Source organism: Lethenteron reissneri, chromosome 45 (assembly GCF_015708825.2).
Source record: "Lethenteron reissneri isolate LAM-NWPU_2019-01 chromosome 45, ASM1570882v1, whole genome shotgun sequence".
Lineage (NCBI taxonomy): Eukaryota > Metazoa > Chordata > Hyperoartia > Petromyzontiformes > Petromyzontidae > Lethenteron > Lethenteron reissneri.
The window spans coordinates 3,029,729-3,056,543 of record NC_083823.1 but is presented as its reverse complement, the minus strand read 5'-3'; the positions used below and the strand labels follow the sequence as shown (position 1 = coordinate 3,056,543).

The 26,815-nt window shown below is 54.1% G+C and overlaps 1 protein-coding gene across 1 annotated transcript in view; it reads left to right on the top strand.

The window, feature by feature from the left end:
* Positions 1-19,076, top strand: part of RNASEH2B (ribonuclease H2 subunit B) — a 40,140-nt gene extending 21,064 nt beyond the window's left edge. Inside the window, exons 8-11 of the mRNA XM_061570547.1 lie at positions 5,069-5,150; positions 6,706-6,754; positions 9,566-9,646; positions 17,071-19,076. Coding sequence (XP_061426531.1) covers positions 5,069-5,150; positions 6,706-6,754; positions 9,566-9,646; positions 17,071-17,175 — 317 coding nt within the window. The 3' untranslated portion in view covers positions 17,176-19,076. The remainder of the gene's footprint in view (positions 1-5,068; positions 5,151-6,705; positions 6,755-9,565; positions 9,647-17,070) is intronic.
* Positions 19,077-26,815: the final 7,739 nt, after the last annotated feature.

Here is a 26,815-nt window from a genome sequence, read left to right as displayed (position 1 = left end):
GTGTCGCGGTGAGCGCGCTGTGCTACGAACCCAGCCGCCCGAGTTCCATTCCCCCTCGTGGCCAACAACGGTGACGATTATCTGAACCGGTCCTGGGCTTCCCCTAGGTCGACTCGGCCTCAATTGAGTACCTGGTGCAGTGTGTAAACATCGCCACTGGGGAGACAAAGGTGACCGGGCGTGGTGCTGGCCACTCACCCACCTCCTTTTCTGTGCCTGCCTTCATCGGTGCAACTCGCTTACTACATGACTTGCCCGAACAGTCTGTTGAGGCTAAACGGGTGATTTTTGTCTTTGTTACCATTCCCACCCACGACCAATAACGGGCAAATATTTATTTTAACTTCGCACCGTACATGGCCAACCGTGGCAATCGGAGGTTGCGGGGTGGGGGGGGAAGGACAATAAACAGAACACAAAAAAAGCATTTCTCGCAAAATTCGTTTTCAATCGAGATGATTTTACGAGTGCACAGCTCCAGCGGCTTCCTAACATCGCAAGAAAAGAGCGGTCCAGACGGCCGCGGAGGCTCATACGTCGGTGAGCTCCGCAACATGGGTCGTACTCTTCGGGGTGTTGGTGATCCCATCTGCGGTAAAACATTGATGAGGGGGTTTCCCTTGACTCCGGCCCAGAGTATGCGCAACCAATTGACCAATTTGTCCACCTCTACTCGATGGGGGGGTGGCGATTGGGGGGGGGGGGGGTCGCGCAAGGGTGAGAATTTCTCATTAAATGCTCGCGGTGCCGGGCCTGGCCCAGCACAGCGACGATTTCGTCCTTCGGCATCCACACGCTCGTCAAAAACCGTTGCAAGAATATTCCAGGGTGTTGTTTTTATTATAATTATTTTTGTTATTTTTTGAAGCCATGCGTCTCGTGCATAATCTTTGGGCGCAGCTTTCGAATGTGTTTGTTGCCCTCATTTCGCGAGAAACTCTCGCCTGTCTCGTCACGGTGTAGCGAAACGGGTTTTGTGAACGTCAGGGGCCAGAACAAGAGACGCGTGAAAATGCCGCCCACGTCACATGGCAGAGTGGACACGCGCAGAGGCCCCGTCCCGTCTCGTTCTGCCTCTCTCTCTGTCTCTCTCTCCGCGCCGATCTCTCACTCCGATGCCCCTTATCGTTTCCTTTTCAACCTTGGCGCTCAATTTGTATCCCGCCGCTCACTCCACATTGGAAATAATTCTGGCCCGAGATAAAAAAAAATTCCCTCCCGGTCTTGTCTTTGTCCGTTTCCTTTAATGGCTGTCCATCTGTCTGTTGCTGATTATCTTTCTCCGTTCTGACTGTGTCTTGTTGGTCTCGTAGTGTTTCTGTGTCTTGCCATCCAACTGTCCGTATCACTGTTCATCTGTTTATCTGTATTTTTGGCTGTCCATGCATATGTTCATTATTCCCTCCATCAGTGCCTATCTGTCCGTCTGTCCATCCGCGATTACATCTGTGCCTTGTCCGCCCGCCCGCCCGCACATTTTTCATCTTGTCTACCCGTTTTTTCCATCCGTCGTCTGCCTGTCTGCCACTGCATCCTCCTGCGCCGGTCGCTCATCACTTTCTCTTCCCCCGTACACACGCACACTGCGCACTTCCCCTCCTCCGACACTCGCCAAACACTTCCACTTTAAATTCATCTCCCGTTGCACCGTGCCGCCGCCACCGCTGCTGCCTCGTTCGTGCGTGGGTGAGTGCGTGTGTGAATGCGTGGGTGCTTGGGTGAGTGCGTGAGTGAGTGGGTGCGTGTGCGTGGGTGCGTGAGTGTGTGCGTGGGTGAATGCGTGGGTGTGTGAGTGAGTGTGTGTGCGTGCGTGAGTGCGTGCGTGAGTGTGTGAATGCGTGGGTGAGCGTGGGTGAGTGCGTGTGTGTGTGCGTGAGTGCATGGGTGAGTGAGTGTGGGTGAGTGCGTGGGTGAGTGTGTGTGCGTGCGTGTGTGTGTGGGTGAGTGCGTGAGTGCGTGCGTGAGCGAGTGTTTATGTGAATGCGTGGGTGCGTGCGTGCGTGGGTGAGTGTGGGTGAGTGTGTGTCTGAGTGTGTGAGTGTGTGAGTGCGTGAGTGTGTGAGTGCGTGTGTGTGTGTGTGGGTGAGTGCGTGCGTGCGTGAGTGTGTGAATGCGTGGGTGAGTGTGTGCGTGAGTGTGTGTTTATGTGAATGCGTGGGTGCGTGCGTGGGTGCGAGTGAGTGCGTGTGAGTGCGTGAGTGTGTGTGAGTGCGTGTGTGGGTGAGTGTGTGAGTGCGTGAGTGTGTGCGTGCGTGCGTGGGTGAGTGTGTGTGTATGAGTGCGTGGGTGGGTCGCCGCCGCCAATCGCTCAGGTGACTCATCCCCCTGCGGCGGCGGCGGCGGCGGTGGCGGCGGTGGCGGTGCTGGCGCCGCTAAAGGGCGGGCGGAGCGCGACGGGCCCTGCGAGTGGGCGTACGGAATCGTACGCGCTGTGGGCGAATCGGACGTACGGACGTGGAGGGGTGGGGAGGAGCAGAACGAGCGAAGCCTACGGGGTCGGCACGGCCAGTACCCGACGTGGTGGCGTCACTCCCGTGCCGCCGTCTCCTCCTTTTCCTGTGCTGGATCCAGCAGCAGCTGCTCCGATCGCAGTTTGCTCAACACAGTGTGGCCTTAGGTCTTCTCTTCCCCTAGATCACCAACCTCTAGGTTGCACTCCAATGCCGGGCTTGGTGATTTGGCCTCCTCTTCCATGACCTCCTCCTCTTCCTGACCTGCAAGTTTCTTACCCTATCCTCCTCCACCCTGAGCGTGTGTCCAACCCATCACAACCTCTTCCTCAATTAAATATGAACAAATTCATGAAGACAACATTTTTTATTTTCTCAAAGATCAACTTAGACCAACAAGCCATCTTTTCAATTGAGTCCTGCATTGGGATATTTGGCCAGATTAGCCTACTTTATCTACTGCCAGCTCCTAGCAAATTGCAGGTTTCCCTCACTCTATGCGGGTAATCTATTTATAAGTGGTTTGAATTCGCTCTTACACGCAGCTATGCAGCCGCACGTGGGAAACCATTGTGTACCGTATGTGTAATGTGTGTGCTGTGTGTGTATTGTGTGTGTGCTGTATTTGTGTAATGTGTGTATTGTGGGTGTGTTGTTTATGTACTGTGTGCGTGTACTGTGGGTGTTCAAGGGGCATGATTACTGCGTGAACTGCACGCACACGGCACTGCCAACCACGGTGTGATGATGGTGGTGATGATGATGGTGGTGATGATGGTGGTGATGATGGTGGTGGTGGTGATGATGGTGGTGATGATGGTGGTGGTGATGATGATGATGATGGTGGTGGTGGTGATGATGGTGGTGATGATGGTGGTGGTGATGATGATGGTGGTGATGATGATGGTGGTGATGATGATGATGGTGGTGATGATGGTGGTGATGATGATGGTGGTGATGATGATGGTGGTGATGATGATGGTGGTGATGGTGGTGATGGTGGTGATGATGATGGTGGTGATGATGGTGGTGATGATGGTGATGATGATGATGGTGGTGATGATGATGGTGGTGATGATGGTGATGATGATGGTGGTGATGATGCCACGGTGCGGCCTTCGAGCCTCCAGACCGAGCGTGAATCCACTTTGCCGTCCTTACAACCCCACGGCAAATAGTTTGGGAGCGTCCCACTGAGCATCTGGCCCCGCTATATCATTTCCTTCTCTGAGGCTGCAGTGCCATTGACGAATGCGCCAAGCGCTTGCAGCTGCTGTCGTTGTTTGTGTTTGCTGCCTTAGTTCGATTCCCGCTTACGGCTGACACCGGCGACGATTATCTGAACCGGTCCTGGGCCTCCTCCCCTAGGTCGACTCGGCCTCAAATGAGTACCTGGTGCGATGTGCAACCATCGCCACTGGGGATAAAAAGGCGGCCGGGCGTAGTGCTGGCCACCCACCTCCTCGTGTGCCGTGCCGCCCTTCATAGGTGCTGCTCGCTAACAGCACTTGCCCCTACAGTCTGTTGAGGCTACACTGGGGATCTTTGTCTTCGCACCACTGCCAACGTAGCAGCAGCATCATAATCCACTCGCAGTCCAGAGCGTCGCCATCGCCTAAAGGGAGGGGGGGTTTGGAGTTCAAATCCATTAACCCCGGTCGCCCTCCACGTTGAGGGTGGAGGAGGATAGGGTAAGCACCTTGCAGGTTGACCAGCACTGGAGTGCAACCCAGAGGTTGGTGATCGAGGGTGAAGAGAAGACCTAAAGCCGCCACCCTATGGTGGCGAGGAAACTGCGATCGGAGCAGCTTCTGGATCCGGCACCGGGAAGGAGGAGACGGCACGGGAGCGACGCCACGACGCGCAGTACTGGCCGTGCCGACCCCATAGACTTCATTCTTTACGCTCCACCCCCCCCTCCCCCCCTCTGTTTCCGCGGCCTGACAAACACCGACCCAGCCTCCGCCAGCAAACCACGCGGCAGCGCGCCGGAGCCCCCGCAAGGCCCTGCGGCGGTTAGCGTGGGAGTCGGCCAACTTGTGTGTCAAGAACACGCAAATTGGAGAATTGGGCCACGGCAAATTTTTCGCGTTCTGGGAATGGCGGCGCGCGCGCGCCCCCCCCTTCATCCCGTCCTCGTAATGACACCGGGCAGGGTGAGGATTCGATGTAGGCCTCGTGATGGTGATCGTTTTGGTGGTGGAGATGGTGGTGGTCGAGGTGGGGGGATAATGTTCTTGCAAAATTGTGGTAATCCTGTTGCAAATGAAATTTCATGATGGCGATTTTTCTGGTGCTGATGATGATGATGATTTTGCTGCTCCCACTTTCGATGTTTTTTTACGTTGCTGCCGCTGATGGTGGTGATGCTGCTGCTGATGGCTGTGATGATTATTACTTAGATTTTCCTTACACTGCGACTAATGTTGTTGCTGCTGATGGTGACAAAGATGATGATGCTGTTACCGTTGCCACTCCTGCTTTTCATGATGATGACGGACTCGATGACAAGTGTTTGCTCATGTGCCGTGCAGGCCTTGACAGGGTGCTACTTGCTAACAGCACTTACCCCGTAAGTATGTTGAGGCTATAAGGGGGATCTTTGTCTTTGTCCGCAGAAGAGTACATGCGCTACGCCCACGGCCTCATCTCCGAGTACCTGGACACTGAATTGAGTTCTCGTTTGCAAGAACACTTGGGGTGAGACATCCGCTATATACACACTCACCGGCCTGTACTGGTGGCTAAATACCCGATCTTCTTCGTACCGCTGATGTTGATGTAGAGCAACAACTATCGAGGTGGTGGTTGAGCCAGATGATTGCGTCGGGAGAAGCGGAGTGGTTACTTTGTGCGTCTGAAAAAAAAAATTCCTCCAGTATGAATAAATATGATGATTTCGAATCGGGTTCAATTCTCAAGCACGGCTAGCATCGGTGGCGATCCGTAATAGAGATTTTGTTTTTGGATTGGATCACCTAAATATAATTGTGTCGTTAAACCCGCCGCCACCCGACACAGCCAATTGTTAAGGTTCGTCACGAAATAAAAACGAGCCAATTCGTTACGAGTTCAGCGCACAGGTGTGATGGAGAGTAAACCCACGATATTTAAAATTCGAAATCTGCTGTTGTCTGTTTAGAGTTTGCATGTCTCTCTCTCATCCTCATCACGGTGTAGTGTGTAGTAGTAGCGTGTAGTGTATAGTGTAGTGTATAGTGCAGTGTATAGTGTAGTGTATAGTGTAGTGTATAATAGTGTATAGTGTAGTGTATAGTGCAGTGTATAGTGTAGTGTATAGTAGTGTGTAGTGTATAGTGTAGTGTATAGTAGTGTGTAGTGTAGTGTATAGTGTAGTGTATAGTGTAGTGTATAGTGTAGTGTACTGTAGTGTACTGTAGTGTATAGTGTAGTATATAGTGTAGTATATAGTGTAGTGTAGTGTTTAGTAGTGTGTAGTGTAGTGTATAGTGTAGTATACTACTTCAGCCCACCGGTGTGTTGGAGAGTAAATCCACAACATTTACAATTTTGAGTGCCGTGACGTTTCTTGGATAATATTTGTTGCCACAGCCTCCTACGCGTTGTGTCGGTGGTGATGATCAGTACCAGCTCTGGGCCATGCCCTTCCTGTATCATCTCTGGCCTTTTAAAACAACAGCCTGGATTCCGGGGGTGGGGCGCCGGGAAAATCATTCTCGGCCGGCGCGTGGAAACTCCACGAGCCCCCCATTGCTGACTCAATGGTGGTCTCTGGTGGTCTCAGGGTGACTCAGGGTGACTCAGGTGGTCTCAGGTGGTCTCTGGTGGTCTCAGGTGGTCTCAGGTGGTCTCAAGAGGTCTCAGGTGGTCTCAGGTGGTCTCAAGAGGTCTCAAGATGTCTCAAGAGGTCTCAAGAGGTCTCAGGTGGTCACAGGTGGTCTCAGGTGGTCTCAGGTGGTCTCAGGTGGTCTCAGGTGGTCTCAGGTGGTCTCAAGAGGTCTCAAGAGGTCTCAAGAGGTCTCAGGTGGTCTCAGGTGGTCTCTGGTGGTCTCTGGTGGTCTCTGGTGGTCTCTGGTGGTCTCAAGAGGTCTCAGGTGGTCTCAGGTGGTCTCTGGTGGTCTCTGGTGGACTGATGAAGCGACAGTCACCTGGCTCATAATTCGAGGACTGCCTGTAGCAAGAATGACAATAACCACATTTCCCCCAACAGCCTGCGGGGACTATGTGGTGGATTAATGTCGTTGTGCGTGGCGTGCTTGCGTGTGTGTTGCAGAATCTCTGACGTGTCGCTCGTCGCGGAGGGAGAGCACCAGGCCTCCAAGGTGATTCCTACGGTCGCACGGCAACATTTGCGTGTCCCTGTGGTCAAGGCTACAGACTCCCAATTCCAGAGGTCGTCGCGAGTTGAAGTTCTGGTTGTCGGGCGGTCAACTCGGCCCGTTGTCGTGATTCAAACGGGGCCGATAAAACGAACACTGTGGGTCTTTATATTCTTGGTTATTTCGGTAAAGTCACGTAGAAGGGAATTAATAAAATAATATTAATATAAAACAATAAAAAATTATCACGACGTTTCGACTGCAACACAAGCAATCGTCATCAGGTGTGAAATCCACAGAATTTGTATTGTTTTATATTTATATTATTATTTCCCTTCTACTTTACCGAAAGAACCAAGAATATGAAACCCTGCAGTCACGAAAGCTTTAAATCAAAATTTAACTGTGGTCTTTGTCTACTTCACCATCTGCTTGGTGTATTTTTATATATTTTTGTTCAAAATACTTTCCAATTATTGCTTCCGCAAGGACAGATAGCATCGCTCTGTGTAAAGGACGCACTGCTCGGCACGACAGCGAATATGGAAAAATACACTGGCACGCACGTAAGCACTCGCCTATGCACACTCGCAAACACGCACGTACGCACAAACGTACGTACAAGCGTGCGCGCAAACACACGCGCACAAGCATACGGGCACGCGCTCACAAACACGCGCCAGCATGAACAGAAATAGACCGTTATCGCATCTGCGGGCTTCGTTGCACCAACCTGTCCGTGTGCGTGGTGACTCAAGTGGTCAGCAGCGCACACTGCTCTACGAACAACGGCGATCCCGGTTCCATTCCCGCTCACCGCCTATAACGGTGGCGAGTATCCGAACTGGTCCTCGGACTCCCCTAGAGTACCTTGTGCAGTGTGTAAACATCAACACTGGGGAGACAAAGATGGCCGGGCATGACGTTGGCCATCCACCCCCTCGTGCACCGTCCTGCCCTTCCCTTCATGTGCACTCGATAACAGCACTTGCCCCAACGATCTGTTGAAGGCTATATGGGGGATCTTCGTCTTTTGTGCGTGTTCGTGGGGAGCGTTGGCGCAAACGGCGCAACGCACTCCGAACACGTCGAGCCGAGCTTGGTTACCAGCCACGGCTATCGTCCGTGGGTGATTGACCTTCGAACCGGGCCTCCCCTGCGTCGAGTCAACACCGAGTCACGAGCCGCAACGTTCATTTCGGTCCCTGAAGAAGCTTCCGGCGTGCGGAGCACGAAACGTTGACGAACACCACGGAAGTGACAAAGCTAAACAGCCGTGAAAACAAACCCACGGCACTATTACTAACGTCATCCTTATTTTGGTGAGCTTTTTGTTTTTGTTTCACAGCTCGCGCTCGGGCCGATGTATTCCCGAGCCGCGCCAACTCAGACGACACATTCGCGGCGTGACACCTGAGATAGCGAAGCTCAAAAAATAAATACATGGGGCCCCGTCGGAAAGCGATAAAATAGTTTGAATGTTTGCGACGAGTGCATGTCCGGGGACACGGCGCTTTGCAACGTGCGGAGTGCGCGACCGCGCTCGTGCGATCCGGCGCTTTAGAGGCATCGACGATGTGCCGTCGTAGATGTGCCGTTTCCCAAAAACGCTCCGCTGGGTGGGCTGCGAGGTGACCAGGAGGTGGCGGTACAGCAAGCGGGTTCCCAGCCGAGCCGGCTACCGCTCGGGTGTTTTCCAGAGTTGGGGTGTGTGCGTTTCTCAGAATAGTGGATTACCAGCGCGTGCACGCGTGCGTGCGTGTGCGTTCGTGCCGGAGAGAATTCCGTGCTTCTGTCAAGAAAGGGGCCATCCATTTAGTAGGTAACGCAAATATCCTATTGAACGGCCGATATTTAATCCACGCAAAAACGATCAAGGAATAATAATATTAACGTGTTTAAGCAAACATAGTCCACCGCCGGACTATCTAACCCATTTGAAGGCCAATGTAGACACATTATTATCGAGGCTTCACCCCCCCCCGCCCCCCCGTTTCCTGTACGTACGCACATTGTCAGTAGACCCCCCATACGCAAGCGTACGCGTTTTGGTTAACCCCCCTCCATGCGTACGTACTCAATGTACGGCCCCAAAGACATTGCACCTCTGATGGGACCAATAATGTGCAGAGGTACTAATAATTCCTCATTTCACCCTCCTGTGTAGAAGGACAAAATGGTCTTGAGACCTTTTCGGTGAGGCAGGAAGGACATTTATTTAATGTCCGTGCCGGACTCGTGGACGCTGGCCCACACAAAACGCGCCACCCAAAGCTGTGCACTGTCCACGATGATGAGCTGTTGCTACGGAGACCGGGAGGTCGTTGATCGGCGGCGTTGGTCGTGGTTTTTTGTCGTCGAGCTTCGTTGGACCCCGTGCAGCGCTGTGCCCCTGTTCACAGTGAGGCTCGCAGGGGTGCATGCTGGGGGAAAAAAACACAAATGATCAGAGGTGTGACATTGGCAATTTAAAGAAAGTAAATGGGCCCTGGCGCTACCTCACTGTGTGCTGCAAAGAAGGGCCTTGGACCCGAGGCGACATTCAAGATTGAAAACTGATCACTTTTAGAACTGCCTTTTTGTCTTCAGTTGTGCTTCTTTCGCACGTCCGATTAGCACGGCTGGCTAAGTACGGCGGTGCGAAGTGAGTTTACCGTACGTAATTACGTACCCACTGCTGGACCGTCGGCTAGGAGCTACCCAAATTGGCCGTCGCCATTTCCCCGCGGTCTCTCAGCGAGGCGGCGGCGGTCCGCGAGCTGACGTCAGCACCATGCAGCACCGAACGAGCGCGTTCCCCCGCTCTCTTTGCAGAAGCGGAAGCGATCGGACCTGCGGGTCGAGGCGGCCGAAGACTACTCCAAGGGCTCGGATGGCGCGGGGAAAGCGGCCAAGGTGAGGGGAGCGAGGGGGGCCACGGCGCCCAGAGAGACCGCCTTGCCGATCGCACCGCCGGCGATCCCTTCGGTTGCAGATTGCAAGCTCGCGCGTCGTCGTTGGCGATCGGTGGCGAGCGGGTGGGTTGGCGGGTGAGTTCTGTTGCGTTGGTGAGTGGCGGAAGACCGGGTTTGTGGTGAGCGCCGCTTGCCGGCGAGTGAAATGCTTTGCCTGTCATTGACGGCCGTTGAGCGGCGCGGTGAGTTTTGTTGAGAGTGCTACGGAGCATTGCCGAGTGGTTGAGTGCGTCCCGAGTTGGTGAGTGGAGAAGGCTGGTGAGCGGCAATCGTTGTCCCTGTCGCTAGTGTTGGAGAGTTATTGGTGAGTTCTGGTGAGCGATGATTGTTGGTTAGTGGTCAGTGCTCGTGAGTATTGGTGAGCGGTGAGTGATGGAGCGGTGAGTTTGGGTCGGCCTGCATTTGTTCATCGCTCGCCACTGATGTTTGTTAGCCATGGCTGGGAATCCAACTCGGGTCATTGGGTTCCTGAGTGCTAACCGCTGCACTACTGCTCCCCACAGTCACACACAAAGACAAAGATATCTCCCCCCTTATAGCCTGAACAGACTGTAGGAGCAAGTGCTGTTAGCGAGTAGCACCTATGAAGGCCGGCACGGCACACGAGGGGGTGAATCGCTAACACCGCCCTCAGTAGTCTTTGTCTCCCTAGTGGCGATGTGTACGCACTGCACCGAGTACTCACTTGAGGTTGAGTCGACCTAGGGGAGGCCCAGGACCAGTTCAGATAATCGTCACCGGCGAATCGAAGCCGGGTTGCCGGGTTCGTGGTGCAGCGCGCTAACCGCTACACCACCGCTCCCCATATACACACACAAAGACACACAACGCTCAAAACACGCAAAACAGACAAAAAGACAAATCATTCCCACCGATAAACAACCCATGGCAATTTTCACCGAACCACCACCACCACTCTCTGGGTCTCTTCAACGGACAGCCGCTGTTGGCTTCTCTAAAGCCGGTACCGACTTTATGAACCCTGGGTGCAGAGATGTTAACTCCCTCACCTGGTATGCAGGAGGTTTGTGGTTTCGATCCTGAGCCCGACGTCTGTATATTTAGAGTTTGCATGTCTCTTCTCCGGGTGCTCCGGTTTCTCCCTCCACATTTAGAAACAACGTCACGCGTTTAGAGTATTTGGCTGCTGTAAATGTCCACATGATGATAAGCCTTACATCTAGTAAAAGAAATAAAAAAATCGTGTTTTTTTTGTTGTTGTTTAGTAAATCGAGCCAGGTCAACCGGTGATTTGCACTCACAACCTTATGCCCAATCAATTTTCTCCGTCACTGTTTCTAAGACTTATTTATTTATGATTTTGTAATTTTTTTGTAATTTCAGTAACCCCGGGTCACTCTTCCAAACGAGACTCCTATCCCCACCCGGAATCAGAATATTGAATCACACTGGAGGAATCAGATGAGCTATGAAGCTCTTTTAAAACAGATGTCCAGTAGGGGCCGTCAGAACGTTACAGCAGACAATGTAAAAGCACAATAGGAGTACAAAGTCTAGCAAAGTTAAACAAATCATTTAAATATATACAAATAAAACTGCATTTTTTTTTATTTTACCAGGTAAAGGTGCACTGAGGTATCAACGTATTTCTCCGAAGTGAACCTGGCCACAAATGATCGCTCGACACAAGTTGTCTGATCGCGTGGCAAACTTCATGGCAGCCAAAATCATCTAAAGGAGTCGTCTCAAACGAGTCGTCGCCCCGGCTAAACAAATGAAATGAAACTTGAACTTGAACCATCACCACCATCACCACCACCATCACCACCATCATCACCATCACCACCATCGGACGCTCGCTCGCCCGCCCGCCGTGCCACCTGGCGGGATGAGACGATAGCGGGGACACACGAGCAGGAACGTGAGTAGGCGATCCGGTGAATTAATTCATCGGCTTTGCCGTTCCCCGGCGAGCGATTCTGCGACGCCGCTGCGGAGTTGGCGAGGGGCACGTTTGAATGTTTAACGGGCAAACGACCCGCGGCGAACTCCGTCGCCGCTCGCTCCGCTCGTGCGTATGGACGACGGTGAACTCGGTGGCCGATGGAAACGATGTTTGTGCTCGTCGGGCGAGACGAAGGCCGCTGCCAATAGCGGGGAAAAGCCAAGCGGCCTCCAGAGAGGGAGAGAGAGAGAGGACGACCCGGAGAGAGAGAGAGAGGACGACTCGGGGAGGGAGGGCGACTCGTGGAGGACGATTTGGAGAGAGAGAGGATGACTCCGAGGGAGAGAGAGGACGACTCAGGGAGAGAGAGAGGACGACTCGGAGAGGTTGATTTGGAGAGAGAGAGGACGACTCAGGGAGAGCGAGAGGACGACTCGGGAGAGAGAGGACGACTCGGGGAGGGAGGGCGACTCGGAGAGGACGATTTGGAGAGAGAGAGGACGACTCAGGGAGAGAGAGGACGACTCGGAGAGGGTGGGAGACTTGGGAGAGAGGGAGGGAGACTTGGGAGAGAGAGAGGACGACTCGGGGAGAGCGAGAGGTCGACTTGGAGGTGCCAGTAGGAGGAACCACAGACGAGGAGTGGCAACAGCAGCAGCAGCAACAGCAGCCGCAACAGCAGCAGTAACAGCAGCAGCAGCAACAGCAGCCGCAACAGCAGCAGTAACAGCAGCAACAGCAGCAGCAGCAGTGGCGAGGTGGAGCTGGCGTCAATTTCCCCCCTCCAAGCTCCATCGGACCGGGTCATCAAGGCCTGCGTGAAATCCCACGCTGAAACTCAGCAAATATTCCCGCCCCGCCCGTCGATCGGTGAACCAAGTCGTTCGCCGACTTGGAGATAATAGCAAGTAGGCAGAGCTCGCATCCGCTTGCGCACCCGAGTTCGACTCCCGTTCACGGCCAACATCGGTGACGAATATCTGAACCGGTCCAGGGCCCCACACCCCTAAGTCAACCCGGCCGCAAATCGGCACCCGGTGCCAGGCTCGCTCGTGAAAAAACAGCTACACGGCAGCTCGGTTGGGGCCCGTACCCCGGGGTAAAATAAATCGTAGGAGGAGGAAGAGGGAGGGGGGGGTGGGTGACGAAGACCGACCTCGCCAGCGCTGTCTGGGAGTTGAACGAGACCTCGGCGGCTGATCCAATAACACTGGTCAACACAAAAATTCTCTATAACACCGGTCAACAAAAAAAAAACATTTTTTTCTGGCCTGGACTTTTGCAGCTGTTTTAGACTAATTTCAGGGTGCTGATTCCAAATCTCATCTCAGATTTGCTCTATCACATCTCATTTTTATGCTATCGGCATACCCCATTTTCATTGATTTTGCCCGAAATTAACTCTGTCACTTATGATTGCAAGTTGTTGTTGCGAGTCAGTGACTGCTTTAGTGTTAAAATATGGTGCTGTATTTTAGGATAGTGTGTTTATAATATAATTTTATGTAGATATCCACATTTAATAAATATTTTTCTTCTGCAGTTTTTATTGAAAATGCAATATTTGATTTCTCAAAAGCCTGATGTGATAGACAAAAACTGATGACAAATTTGGAATCGGCACCCCAGAATTACCTTAAAACCGTTGGAATACCTTATGCCAGAAAAAGTGTGTTGACCAATGTAATAAGCCGGCGGCATCTGGACGTTGCCTCCCTCCCTCCCCTTTTCGGCGTGGGCACGTGAGGCGCGTTTAGCCGTGGGGGGGGGACGGGGGGGGGGTGCTGTTGTCAGTGTCGGCCGACAGCTTGGGCGGAATGATGGCAATCGGACGCTCGCGTCAAAGTAATCAGGGGTCCCTGCGGTCGTGTTTGCCGAACTCTGCTCCAATTAGGAGCACAAGTGGTGGGGGGGCCGTGCGTGTGTGTGTGCGTAGCGGTGGTAACCCGATTATTTGAACCGGTCCTGGGCCTCCCCTAGGTCGACTCGGCATCGCATGAGTACCTGGTGCGGTGTGTAAAACATGGCCACCCACCCCGTCGCGCCCCGTGCCGGCCTTCATAGGTGCTCGCTAACCGCACTTGCCCCCACAGTCTGTCAAGGCTATACGGGGGATCTTTGTATGTGTGTTGAACTTCTTTCGGACCCGACGTAGCCAACCGTGCTAAACGGAGGCGCGTGCGCGCGTCCGTTTACCCATTCAACGAGGTCGCGCGTTCCCATCACGCATTGATGAGACGCAAGGACATTGATGCATGTTTAACGCGTTGACCGCTCTCCCCCGTCCCATGCAGCCAGCCCCGCTCGCCACACCGCTCCGAGGCGGGCCTCACCTTTTACAATCGTGAGCTCGTCCTCGGCAGTAGGAACAACAACGACGATGATGATGATGATGAATATATGAATGTGTCGAGGCGGAGAAACATCGGATCCGCCGATGAAACGCGACACGCACCGCTCTTCTCGCTCGAGAGTCAAGAGCCCCGCTCGTTTGCAAGTCAAAACGAGCGGCATTGTCATTGTTTTAATTTGCATCCCCGCAACCACTCTTGGGCTTGGTCCAGGTTAGAAGGTTATAGGTGCGTGTGTCCTGTGTGCGTGTGTCTGTGTGCGTGTGTCCTGTGTCTGTGTGAGTGTCTGTTTGCGTGTGTCTGTGCGTGTGTCCTGTGTGCGTGTGTCTGTGTGCGTGTGTCTGTTTGCGTGTGTCCTGTGTCTGTGTGAGTGTCTGTTTGCGTGTGTCTGTGCGTGTGTCCTGTGTGTGTGTGTCTGTGTGCGTGTGTCCTGTGTCTGTGTGAGTGTCTGTTTGCGTGTGTCTGTGCGTGTGTCCTGTGTGCGTGTGTCCTGTGTGCGTGCATCCTGTGTGCGTGTCTGTCTGTGTGCGTGTGTCCTGTGAGCGTGTCTGTGTGCGTGTGTCCTGTGTGCGTGTGTCTGTGTGCGTGTGTCCTGTGTCTGTGTGAGTGTCTGTTTGCGTGTGTCTGTGCGTGTGTCCTGTGTGCGTGTGTCCTGTGTGCGTGTGTCCTGTGTGCGTGTCTGTCTGTGTGCGTGTGTCCTGTGAGCGTGTCTGTGTGCGTGTGTCTGTGTGTGTGTGTGTCTGTGTGCGTGTGTCCTGTGTCTGTGTGAGTGTCTGTTTGCGTGTGTCTGTGCGTGTGTCCTGTGTGCGTGTGTCCTGTGTGCGTGTCTGTCTGTGTGCGTGTGTCCTGTGAGCGTGTCTGTGTGCGTGTGTCTTGTTAACGCTGTGTGCGTGTGTCCTGTGTCTGTGTGAGTGTCTGTTTGCGTGTGTCTGTGCGTGTGTCCTGTGTGCGTGTGTCCTGTGTGCGTGTGTCCTGTGTGCGTGTCTGTCTGTGCGCGTGTGTCCTGTGAGCGTGTCTGTGTGCGTGTGTCTGTGTGTGTGTGTGTCTGTGTGCGTGTGTCCTGTGTCTGTGTGAGTGTCTGTTTGCGTGTGTCTGTGCGTGTGTCCTGTGTGCGTGTGTCCTGTGTGCGTGTCTGTCTGTGTGCGTGTGTCCTGTGAGCGTGTCTGTGTGCGTGTGTCTGTGTGTGTGTGTGTCTGTGTGCGTGTGTCCTGTGTCTGTGTGAGTGTCTATTTGCGTGTCTGTGCGTGTGTCCTGTGTGCGTGTGTCCTGTGTGCGTGTGTCCTGTGTGCGTGTCTGTCTGTGTGCGTGTGTCCTGTGAGCGTGTCTGTGTGCGTGTGTCTGTGTGTGTGTGTGTCTGTGTGCGTGTGTCCTGTGTCTGTGTGAGTGTCTGTTTGCGTGTGTCTGTGCGTGTGTCCTGTGTGCGTGTGTCCTGTGTGCGTGTGTCCTGTGTGCGTGTCTGTCTGTGTGCGTGTGTCCTGTGAGCGTGTCTGTGTGCGTGTGTCTGTGTGTGTGTGTGTCTGCGTGTGTTTGTGTGCGTGTGTCCTGTGTGCGTGTGTCCTGTGTGCGTGTGTCCTGTGTGCGTGTGTCTGTGTGCATGTGTCTGTGTGTGTGCGTGGGACGTGGGGAGCGGTAGCGCAGTGGTTTGCGCGCTCTGCTAGGAACCCTGGCGGCCCGAGTTCGATTCCTGCTCACGGTGAATACCAACACCGGTAACGATTATCTGAACCTGTCCCGGGCCTCCCCTAGGTCGACTCGGCCTCAAATGAGTACCCTGTGTGGTGTATAGTAAACATCGCCACTCGGGAGACGAAGGCGGCCGGGCGTGGTGCTGTCCACCCACCCCCACGTCTGCCGTGCCGGCCTTCATAGGGCAATTATCCTCATTGCTAGCAATACTATCGGCATCGACAGCAATAATAATTTTTGACATCATCATCAGCGTTTTAATCAGCAGTCAACAGCAGAAATATACTCAGAAGCAGGCGCACCGTCATCAGCTGCAGTAGGAGTCCGAGCATCATCATCATCATCATCAAAAAAACCATCATCATGACCCCAGTGCGTGTAAACGCCAACACTAGGGAGACAAAGGCAGCCGGGCATGATGTGTAGTACTCGTCACACTTCCCATCTGTGCACCCTGCTGACCATAATAGCTGTTCGTTGCACTTGCCAGTGTAGGTTACACGGGGGATCTTTATCTTTTGTGTGTGTGTGTGTGTGATGTTGTATGTCTGTGCGTTCGTATGTGATGTTGCTATGCGATGATGCTGTTGCGGCGATGTATACGCGATGGCGCTGTGCGTGTGTTTGTCTGATGTTGGTGTAACCGCGTGTGACGTTGGTGACGTGGGGAGCGGTAGTGCGGCGGTTGGCTCGTCGATTCTCGCTCATGGCCACCAACGCCACTGACAATTATCTGAACCGGCGCGGGGCCTCCCATAAGTCGGCTCGGCCTCAAATGAGGGAGCCAAAGGCGGCCGGGCGTGGTGCAGCCCTTGCCCCAACAGTCCAGTGTTCGTCACTAATTTTCACCGCCGATAAGACATCATCAATGGGAGGTTGTCGCCACACATTTGAAACCATCGGGGGTTTGACAGCAGCGCGATGATGATGATGACGGTGTCTTGTTTTTAAATCCTTTATATTAAGTTCACTTGCGCGCTTGCTTGCTTACGACCGTGCAAATCTTTCGGTCGTTTTTTTACCCACTTCCCGTGATCCAATCGAGCTGACATTTTGCACACAGACTCGTTGTGCGTGACAATTAATTTTCTTGAAATTTTTTTTTCAAAATTTGACACTTTTTAGGAATTTTTTTTTATATGTAATTACCAATTGCTTAATGGTGGCAAGCAATCATCTGACCCATAGGTGGCAGCCATCTCAAGCCAGAGGACGAGAGGACTCTAGCCGCCACGCATATAAAGGATTTATAGTGAAAAACTTTGTTTTTACGGGTTAATTTTTTACTTCTTGTGTATTGTCAGCGGCCGTACTAAAGGCCACTCGCGGGCCTTGCGATCAAGAACCACTGGTGTAGGTTATCGGGGAGGATCTTTGTGCGAGACGCTGATGTACTGCTGTGCGCTGTATCTGCGTGTGCAGCCTGGAAAACAGACCACAGCACAGAGAGCCTTGGCCAAGGTGGACCGCAGCGGGATGAAATCCATTTCCAGCTTCTTCACAGCCAAAGGAGAAAAGAAATCCTGAGCCTCTGCAGGAGAAACCCTTACCGGATGACCTCCTGAGCCAACCGGTCAAACCATCATCTACGTCCGAGTTGAGACCACTCGAAAAGTGCCTGGCCCACTTGCCTGCTAGGTTAGTGGCCAAGTCCCTGATTAAACTATCGCCACTGAACCATGGTGGAGTGACTGCCTGAGACATTGCTTGAACCATCTGCTGATACCCCTTTCCACGCCACGTGCTAAGTTCCCATCTTTACCCCCTGACACCAACTCCTGAACGTCAACAGTCGGTGGCTGACCCTGTGGCTAAACCCGCCTGGTTAGTCGGTGGCTAAGCCAACTGGCTGTCGATTGACGGCAGAAACTCAACACATTCATCATTGACACAGTGGCCCTTACAAGAACATAGTGGGTGACGTGTTGAGCAATAGCCATTGCCAAAACCGTTAGCTATTATATAGATATATTTTTTTGCTGTTAAGGCCACACTGTCATTGACGATCGTGTTGAGTTTTGTTGTTGTTTGTGCTTGAGCACCACCGCCAACGCACAGTGCCGGATTATCCGAGTGGCACAAGTAGCTACACACGATGCTACGGGCCCCGCACTTTCAAGGCCCCCGCGCTAAATGCTTTCAAGCTATCAATTCCGGTTCAGTGATTCTGCACTTGCTCTATTACTATAGTACTATGCCACCTTCAACTTTTACGAACGACTGGGTGTTTAAGGTTAGCGATGTGTCGTATTATCTGGCTGTATAGCAAATGAAAAAATACAATAACTTTACTATGCAAGTTAAAAAAATTGTGTTTGAATATTTGTGTTTTTTTTATTTAGGGCCCCTTTATAACATCATGCTACAGGCCCCGCACTCGCTTAATCCGGCACTGCCAACGCAGCAGCAGCAGCAGCATCACCGCCAAATATTTGTTGAATTCATGAGCTCGGCCACCTGAGCACACTTCCACATCGCACAGACCACACATTAAACCAGCGTCTGAGCCACCCGTGTCGACCGCTGCTAACCCATCGACCTGCAACGGGATCACTCGCGACCTGAAACCAGTCCATCGCCAGCTTCGATCAACCTCCCGGCTAAACGCGCCGCCTGAACCTCGTGAGCTTCAAAGGCAACGGGGCTGTTGAACCCCGCGGACCAAACCGCAGCAGCACAAGCCACCATCCGGCCAAGCCACTAGGGATAGATTTAAAATCTGCATTCACGGACAGACGCGAGCGCGTGCGGTGGGTGTGGTGTGTGTGTGTGTGCGGTGTGTATGTGGGTGTGCGGTGTATGCGGTGTGTGGTTGTGCGGTGTATGCGGTGTGTGGTTGTGTGTGCGGTGTGGGTGTGTGCGGTGTGGGTGTGTGTGCGGTGTGTGTGGGTGTGTGTGCGGTGGGTGTGTGGGTGTGCGGTGTTTCACTGGGGAGCAGGAGTGTCGCGGTTAGCGCGCTGCGCTACGAACCCGGGGACCCAAGTTTGATTCCCGCTCACGACCAACGCCAGTGACGGTTATCTAAACCGAGCCTGGGCCTCCTCCCCTAGGTCGACTCAGCATCAAATGAGTACCCGGTGTGGTGTGTAAACATCGCCACTCGGGAGACAAAGGCGGCCGGGCGTGGTGCTGGCCACCCACCCCCTCGTGTGCCGTGCTGGCCTTCGGTGGTGCTACTCGCTAGGAGCAGTTGCCTGTGAACAGTCTGTTACAGGCTACACGGGGGATCTTTGCGTGCCTGTGTGTGTGTGCGTGCGTGAGCTGCTACCGTGGCGAAAAGCAATAAAGTTATCCTGACGCCCACGGCTGCCCCAGCCCTTCATTTGTACACAGCGCGGCGCGTGAAGGCGAGCGCTGTGCCTCCCCTAGGTCGACTCGGCCCAATGTGTACGCCGTGTCAAATGCCGCCGCTGCCGCCAGCCACCCCCTCGCTGCTCAGCTCCGACCGCAATTAATAGGTGCTCGCTAACAACACAGGGTTTGTGTGTGCATGGGGAGCGGTGGCGCAGCGGTTAGCGTGCTGCGCTACGAGCCCGGCGTTTCCCCGACTGCGATTCCCGGTTACGATTGTCTTAATCGGTCCTGGGCCTCCCCTAGGTCTACTCGGCCTCAAATGAGTACCTGGTGCGGTGTGTCAACATCGCCACTGGTGCTGCTCGCACCCACCCCCTCGTGTGCCTGCTGCGGCCTTCACAGTTTTATTGAAGGAACCTGCACCAGTGAGATCGAACCAACGACCCCCTGGGGGTTGCAAGTCCAGTGCGCTGACCACTGCAGCAGCCCTGCCAGCATGTGCGTGCGCGTTATACATAATTGCCTTATCTTTTCTAAAAATAATTACTGCACACTTTACCCCATTAAAGCCTTGCCTGTGTGCCTGCTTATCTGGACCAGATTAGCTTTTTTTCACGCACGCAAAGATAAAGGTCCCCCGTGTAGCTCGTGCATGCTGTTGGGGCAAGTGCGCTTAGCGAGCACCCGTGGTGTAGCCAGAACCGCGCCCCCCACCCGCCTTTGTCTTCCGCGCGTTGATGTTTATACGCTACACCAGGGTGCACGTTACGGCTGAGTCGACCTAGAGGAGTGGGGAGGCCTATGCTCGGTGCAAATGTTCGCCACTTAAGTGGCGGTGACGTCACCACGGCGTTTGTGCCAGGCTAGGTGTACCAACGACACGAGGCGAAGATCCTCCGTAAAGTCTTGAACAGATCTCGGGGCAAGTCCTGTTTGCGAGCGGCACCTGTTCAAGCCAGCACGGCACACGAGGGTTGCGGGTGGCCACGCCCGGCCGCCTTTGTCTCCCCACCGCTCATGTTAAACCACGCACCGCGCCGGGCACGCGCTCATTTGAGGCCGAGTCGACCTAGGGGAGGCCCAGAACCGGTCCGGATAATCGTCACCGGTGCCCGTGAGCGGGAACCGAATTTCGGGGTTTGGCAGCGCGGCGCGCTAACCGCTGCGCCACCGTTCCTCGATGTCAAGGTGGGACGCGATGACGTCATTGGCCGCGTATTCGTACCTGCGGTTGTCATTCGCCCTAAGTGCTCGCTGCCGATGCACGGAGGCGCGCTTGCGTTTTCGTTCACGGCAAAATCTTATTTGGCGCCGAGTGGATTTGCATTGTCGGGTTGCATTGCGGGGCGGGGGGCATAGGGTGACGTTGGGTTCCAGACACAGGCGGGGGAACGTCTGGCCGACGTTCAAGAGTCCGAGTTGGAGAGTCGTGGACCAAACAAACAAAACGCGAAATGTAAATTCGCGGGTTTTTGCCGTGGCACCATCGCCGATGTCACGGGGTTGCTGCTGCTGCTGTTGTTGTTGTTGATGATTAATGATTTGTTATTCACAGCAATATCGTTTGGGACAAATGCTCCGAATGGAAACGCCTCTGAATGCAGTCCTTGCTTGCAGGGGCAGAGGCAAATGCACAGGCCCTGCAATGGCTCGCTCACGCCACTGCTGGCAGAAGGCCCACCGCTAAAATGTTATCTTAGACAGATTTACGTCGCCCCTTATTCCACGGCGCTTTACAGCAACTCTAAAATTGTGCGTAAGATGATAGCGGTTTAAATAAAGAGTGGGTTTATTGTTTACAGCTGCGGTGGTGACACAGAACAGGTGGGAGTGGTTATGGAGTGGTTGGGGTAGTGATGGGGGTTGTGATGGGGATTGGGATCGTGATAGGGGTTGGGGTAGTGATGGGGGTTGGGGTAGTGATAGGGGTTGGGGTAGTGATAGGGGTTGGGGTGGTGATAGGGGTTGGGGTAGTGATGGGGGTTGGGGTTGTGATAGGGATGGGGTAGTGATAGGGGTTGGGGTAGTGATAGGGGTTGGGGTAGTGGTGGAGGTTGGGGTAGTGACAGGGTTGGGGTAGTGATAGGGGTTGGGGTAGTGATGGGGGTTGTGGTAGTGATGGGGGTTGGTGTAGTGATAGGGGTTGGGGTAGTGATAGGGGTTGGGGTAGTGATGGGGGTTGGGGTAGTGATGGGGGTTGGGGTAGTGATGGGGGTTAGGGTAGTGATAGGGGTTGGGGTAGTGATGGGGGTTGGGGTAGTGATAGGGGTTGGGGTAGTGATGGGGGTTGGGATAGTGATAGTGATTGGGGTAGTGTTAGGGGTTGGGGTAGTGATAGGGGTTGGGGTAGTGATAGGGGTTGGGTAGTGATAGGGGTTGGGGTAGTGATAGGGGTTGGGGTAGTGATAGAGGTTGGGTAGTGATAGGGGTTGGGGTAGTGATAGGGGTTGGGGTAGTGATAGGGTTGGGTAGTGAGAGGGGTTGGGGTAGTGATAGTGGTAGGTTGGGTACATGCAAGTCATTGGTCATTGGTGATGAGACCATCAGCTCTACCGCTGGGAATCTAGTTTACTCATTGGTTCTTTCGGTAAAGTCACGTTTCTGCGTGACTTTACCGAAAGAACCAAAGAGTAATTTCTGCAGTCACGAAAGCTTCAAATCAAATCTGGTTTCGTCATGGGCGACTGAAACTTGGAATCAAACCCAGGCCCTTAGTAGTGCTGGAGCCAAATCAGTGTCGTTTTACCCCAAGTCTGTCTATTCCGATTGTGTTATCATTGCCATGGGGTGAGATGAACGATATATTCTGGGAAAGTGCTGTCAGCGAGTGGCAACAACAACAACCGCCATTCGCCACTAAATGGCGGTGACATCACCACGACGCTTGTGCCAGGCTATGCGCACGTTGAGGCCACGTGAAGTGTCGAATGCCCGTTGTCAGGTGGTCACGGGACAGACCCAGTTGCCACGAGTCGACTGACTGAGATGACTGGCTGATGCACCACCTGTGCCCCCTACTGTGCCAACTTGCTGTGCTTTAGCGACCCGGTGCTCCGCTCGTTGTTGTGAGCGTCGCTCCTCTGCCCTCCGTTGTTGTTGGAGGGCGATTGCCTCCAACTGCCCAGTAGCGTCCTTCACGAGCCTCCAGTCATCGGAAAGTCCACTCAGCTCCACATCCTCCTGTACCACATAACTCCATCTCTGCTCTAGCCCGTGCCGCGCCCGTTTAGCCCCCTCTATCCAGACGAACAAAAGTTGTTTAGGAATGCGGTAGCTGAGCATGCGGGCTACATGACCCAGCCAACGCAGCCTTGCCTGCCGGGGGAGCTCACCGATGGGCCTTTGCCCAGATATTTCAAGGATTTGTGAGCTTCTCACACAATCCAGCCTGGTTAAACCCAGGATGGATCGTAGGCAGGCCAGCCTAAATGTTTCTAACCAGTGAAGATGTTCCATTAGGGGGGTCCACGTTTGGCAAGCGTAGAGAAGGGAGGGAATGACCGTGGCCGAGAAGACCTGAAGCTTCGTGCGGAGCGACTGACCAGGTAGCTTCCACACAACGTTACGCAACAGATGAAAAATAATGCCGCTCGACTGATTCGGAGTGAGACCTCTGCTGTCAAACCAGAGCCGGTCATGAGCACACTGACCAGCTATGGGAAACTCCACTCTCTCCACAACTGCCCCAACACCAATTGGGAGTTGTGGGGGTGTAGTGTCCGATGGTACAAAATACCCAGGCAGGTGCTTAGTTTTGGTGGGGCTGATGGTAAGGCCCCACCTCTTCGTGGCATGCTCCAGTCTCAGCCACAGCGTCTCCAACTCCTCTGAATGAGCAGCTATTACCAAATCATTGGCATACATAACGTGGTTGACCAATAGGGAGCCATCCCTTGACCGCACCCGGGCATCGATCAGCCTCCCATTTAATCTGTACCAGGTGGAAATGCCTCCGGTACAGCCATCAAAGGCTTCACGAACTATGTGGTCGAAAAAGATTTTAAAGAATGTGGGAGCCAGAGGACATCCCGGTCGCACTCCAAGGTGAACAGGAAATGGCTCCGACTCCCGGCCACGTAGTTTTACCCGGGCTCGCGCACCATTATGAAGGTCCTTAATGATCGTGAGCAGAGGGTCAAGGACTCCGAAAGGACGAAGATGGACAAAATATGGCATCTGTGCAGGACCGCCCTTTCCTGAAACCGCATTGGGGCTCTGCAAGCCTCTCCTCAGCGTGCCTGGCACACTGAGGAGTGAGATGCCCCTGTAGTTGTTCCAGTCTGTGCGGTCCCCCTTCTTGAAGAGGGGGACCACCAGGGTATCCTTCCAATCCTGTGGAACCCGTCCAGTGGTCCAGACTGTTGTTATGATGTCATGTAGGGTCGTCTGTGCATAAACGGCACCCTCCCTCAGCATTTTGCTTGGGAGATCATCTCTGCCCGGTGCCTTTCCTGGTCTCAGACTCTGGATCGTCTTCAGTACTTCCTCAGCAGATGGTACCTCAGCCAGCCACTCACAAGGGGTGACTTCCAATATTTGAGACACCGCAGCTTCAGCAGGGTCATCCCCACTTTGTCCCACGATGTTTTCCAGGCTGAGGGATTTCTTCTCCCCCAGGCTCTCACAGAAATGCTTAGCAAATCTGCAAGCCTGTTCCTGATGGTAATAGGTGTGGCGCTGCAGGTTACTTTTTTGATGGAGTTAAATAGCGATTAGTGATCGCGGGCCATTGAGGCAGACTCCATCTCTTCAGCAACCTGCGACCACCACCCATCCTTGCAGCGCCTCACGGCTCTCCGAACCTCCGAGCGAAGGCAATAAGCCGCCTCATTCTCAGAAGTGGGATGATGTAGACGATGAGAGTGGGCCTGTCGCTTTTTCTCAGCTATCCTGAACACCTCCTTTGTCAGTCAGGGTCTCTGAGGAGGTCTGGACCGTGTACCCAAAGCAGCCATTGCAGTTGCATGAGCCACAGTCCCAAACCTCGCCCATTTCCCCTCGGCATCTGGAGGAGTGGGGGACGATGCCAACCCAAGCCGCAAGCGATGATGAAATTCTCGCTTGCAACTTTCATCAGCTAGCTGTGACCAGGCCACTTTTGTTTTGAATTGGGTCCTGGGTGTACACCCACCACCGGAGTGGAAGAATGGCAGGCGCATCTTACAGATGACAAGTCGATGGTCAGTGGGCAGATCAGCTCTACGGTAGATCCTGGTGTCAAGGACATGGACCCGCATCCGTTGTTCCGTCGCTATGTAGTCCAGTAAATGTTCTTGCTTGGACCCGGCATGCATCCATGATGTGGTGTGGATGCGCCGATGCCGGAACAGCGTGTTGGTAATGGCAAGCCCATGGGCTGCACAAAAATCTAGCAGCCTCCTACTGTTGTTATTGAGCTGATCTGGCCCATGCCTTCCAATCACTCCAGACCAGGTGCCAGTAATCATGCCCAACTCGGGCATTGAAGTCACCCAACAAGATTACTCTATCTCGAGGGGCCACTTTAGCTAGCACCTGTGACAGGAGGTCATAGAAGGCATCTGACTCATCGGCCTTTGTTGCATCCCTCCACGGATGTTTGTCTTCGGTGGGGGCATAAGTAGCCACGACCACCACTCCTCGCCTCTGGTTGATGAGAACGCGAGCCCAAAGTAGCCTGGGGCTTACCGCTTCCAACACCTCACCGCTACGCTCCCACGCCCCCTTCATTATTTTGTTCAGAAGAAGAGACACTCCGAGTAGAGGACTGTCCACCCCTCATGGTAGCAGGAGCCAGAGCCGGTCCAGCGGACTTCCTGAATACCACTGAGATCCAGGCGGTATTGGTCCAGCTGCCAACAGAGGAGTGGCAGCCTCTCCTCCGCTGTGAGCATTTTAACATTCCACGTGGCCACCCGCAGTGTTTTTGTTGTTTCTGGAGGAGCCCCGAGGGTAAGGATTCAGTCTCCTGGCTCCGCCAAATGGGGTTTGGCCAGGATACGTCATAGACGCCTGTCCCTCTGGGGCCTCCGGCACAATCTTAATTAGATATTTTAGACGCGGTTTTGTGGTAATTAATTGAAAGGTGGAGGGGTTACCAGCCCCTAGCACCCATCCAGAGCCCCCATTTGGCCGCTGTGGTAGTCACAGACGCCATGAGGGGAATGGCCCATCTAAATTGCCCCCCCCCCTACGGCACTGCCCACTACAGCATTGCCGTCCGGCACCAACGAGAAGGTAGGGGGTTTTTTGCCGGACAAGCAGCACCTATGAAGACCGGCACGGCACACGAGGGAGTGGGTGGCCAGCCCACCACACCCGGCCGCCTTTGTCTCTGTCGCGGTGACGTTTTGTACATCGCACCACCAGGTACTCACTAGAGGCCGAGTCGACCTAGAGGAAGCCCAGGACCGGTTCATAAAATCGTCTCTTGAGTGTTGCCACTCGCACGGACGTTCACCACGATGTGTGTCACGCGATCACGGCACCCTCGGTCACTCGTTCACTGTCGCTGACACACAAAGACAAAGATACCCCGTATAGCCCGACTAGAATGTTGGGGCAAGTGCTGTTAGCGAGCACCTACACACACACACGTACACACACGTGTTAACCCTCTCACGTAATAACGACTCGCATACTCATCCTCGCACGTGATCACCCGCTCAATAAATGGCACACGTACAGCCGCTTGCACTGTTACAACAACAGCGATTGTGCCAGGCTAGGTGCGCTTTGAGGCCACGTGAGGTGTCGAAAGCTCGCTGCTGGCAGGAGGTCACGGGACGGACTCCAGGTGCCATGAATTTGTTGAATGAAATGCGTCAGCCGTGCTTTATCCGCCCGGCACACCGCTCGTTGTTGTGAGCGTCGCCTCTCTTGCTCTCCGCTGTTTCTGGATTGTCGACTGCCTCCCAACTGCCCCCCCGCCCCGCCCCCCCCCCCCGTAGCGTCCTTCACGAGCCTCTTACACGTTTAGCTGTTGCACGCACCCAAATTCCCGCGCGCATTCCGTTTAATTCGCACACTCACTGACTCACCCTCTCGCCCGCTCACACTGCCACTCGCTCGCACTCGCTCGCTCGCCCACGCGCAGTCACGCGCATCAACCCCGTGCGCCGACGCGCTCATTTAAGGCCGAGTCGACCTAGGCGACACCCGGCACAGTTTTCATGGCACCGCTCGCAAAAAAAGGCGTCCCTCTGCTGCCCGCAGCACAAGATGTCGATGCAAGCTCACACCGTGTTGCCTTTTCCACCTCGTCGCTCTGCTCATCACCTCCCACCCCATCTCACCTCATCATCTCCTCTCATCCCACCCCCCCTCCCCCCAAAGACAAAGATCCCCCGTATAGCCTTACCGTACTTCATGGGGCAAGTGCGGTTAGCGAATAGCACCTATGAAGGCCGGCACGGCAAACGAGGGGGGTTGGGTGGCCAGCACCCCACCCGGCCGCCTTTGTCTCTCCCTCGATGCGATGTTTACACACCACACCAGCTACTCATTTGGGGCTGAGTCTACCTAGGGGAGGCCCCAGGACCAATTAAAATAGCCGTAACCGACGTTGTCCCGAGGGGAGGAAGCCCAGGGCCGGTTCAAGTATCCGCCACTGTTATTCATCGTGAGCGGGGTTCGAACCCCGGCGGTGGTCAGGTGGTTCGTGGCACGGTGCGCTAACCACACGCGCCACCGCTCCTCCGCCACACCTCCCTCACCATTCGTTCTCTCTCCCCAGCCCCCACCCTCATCCCGAGCTCATCCCTCACGCCCCCTCCTCCCCCCCACCACTCACCTCGCTTCGTCTCCCCTGGAGACGGAGCCAAAAAAGCGGAGCGAGCGTCACCTCCTCGGGTCTGACGTCAATGAAGGAACGAGTATAAAAGCGGCGGGAGAT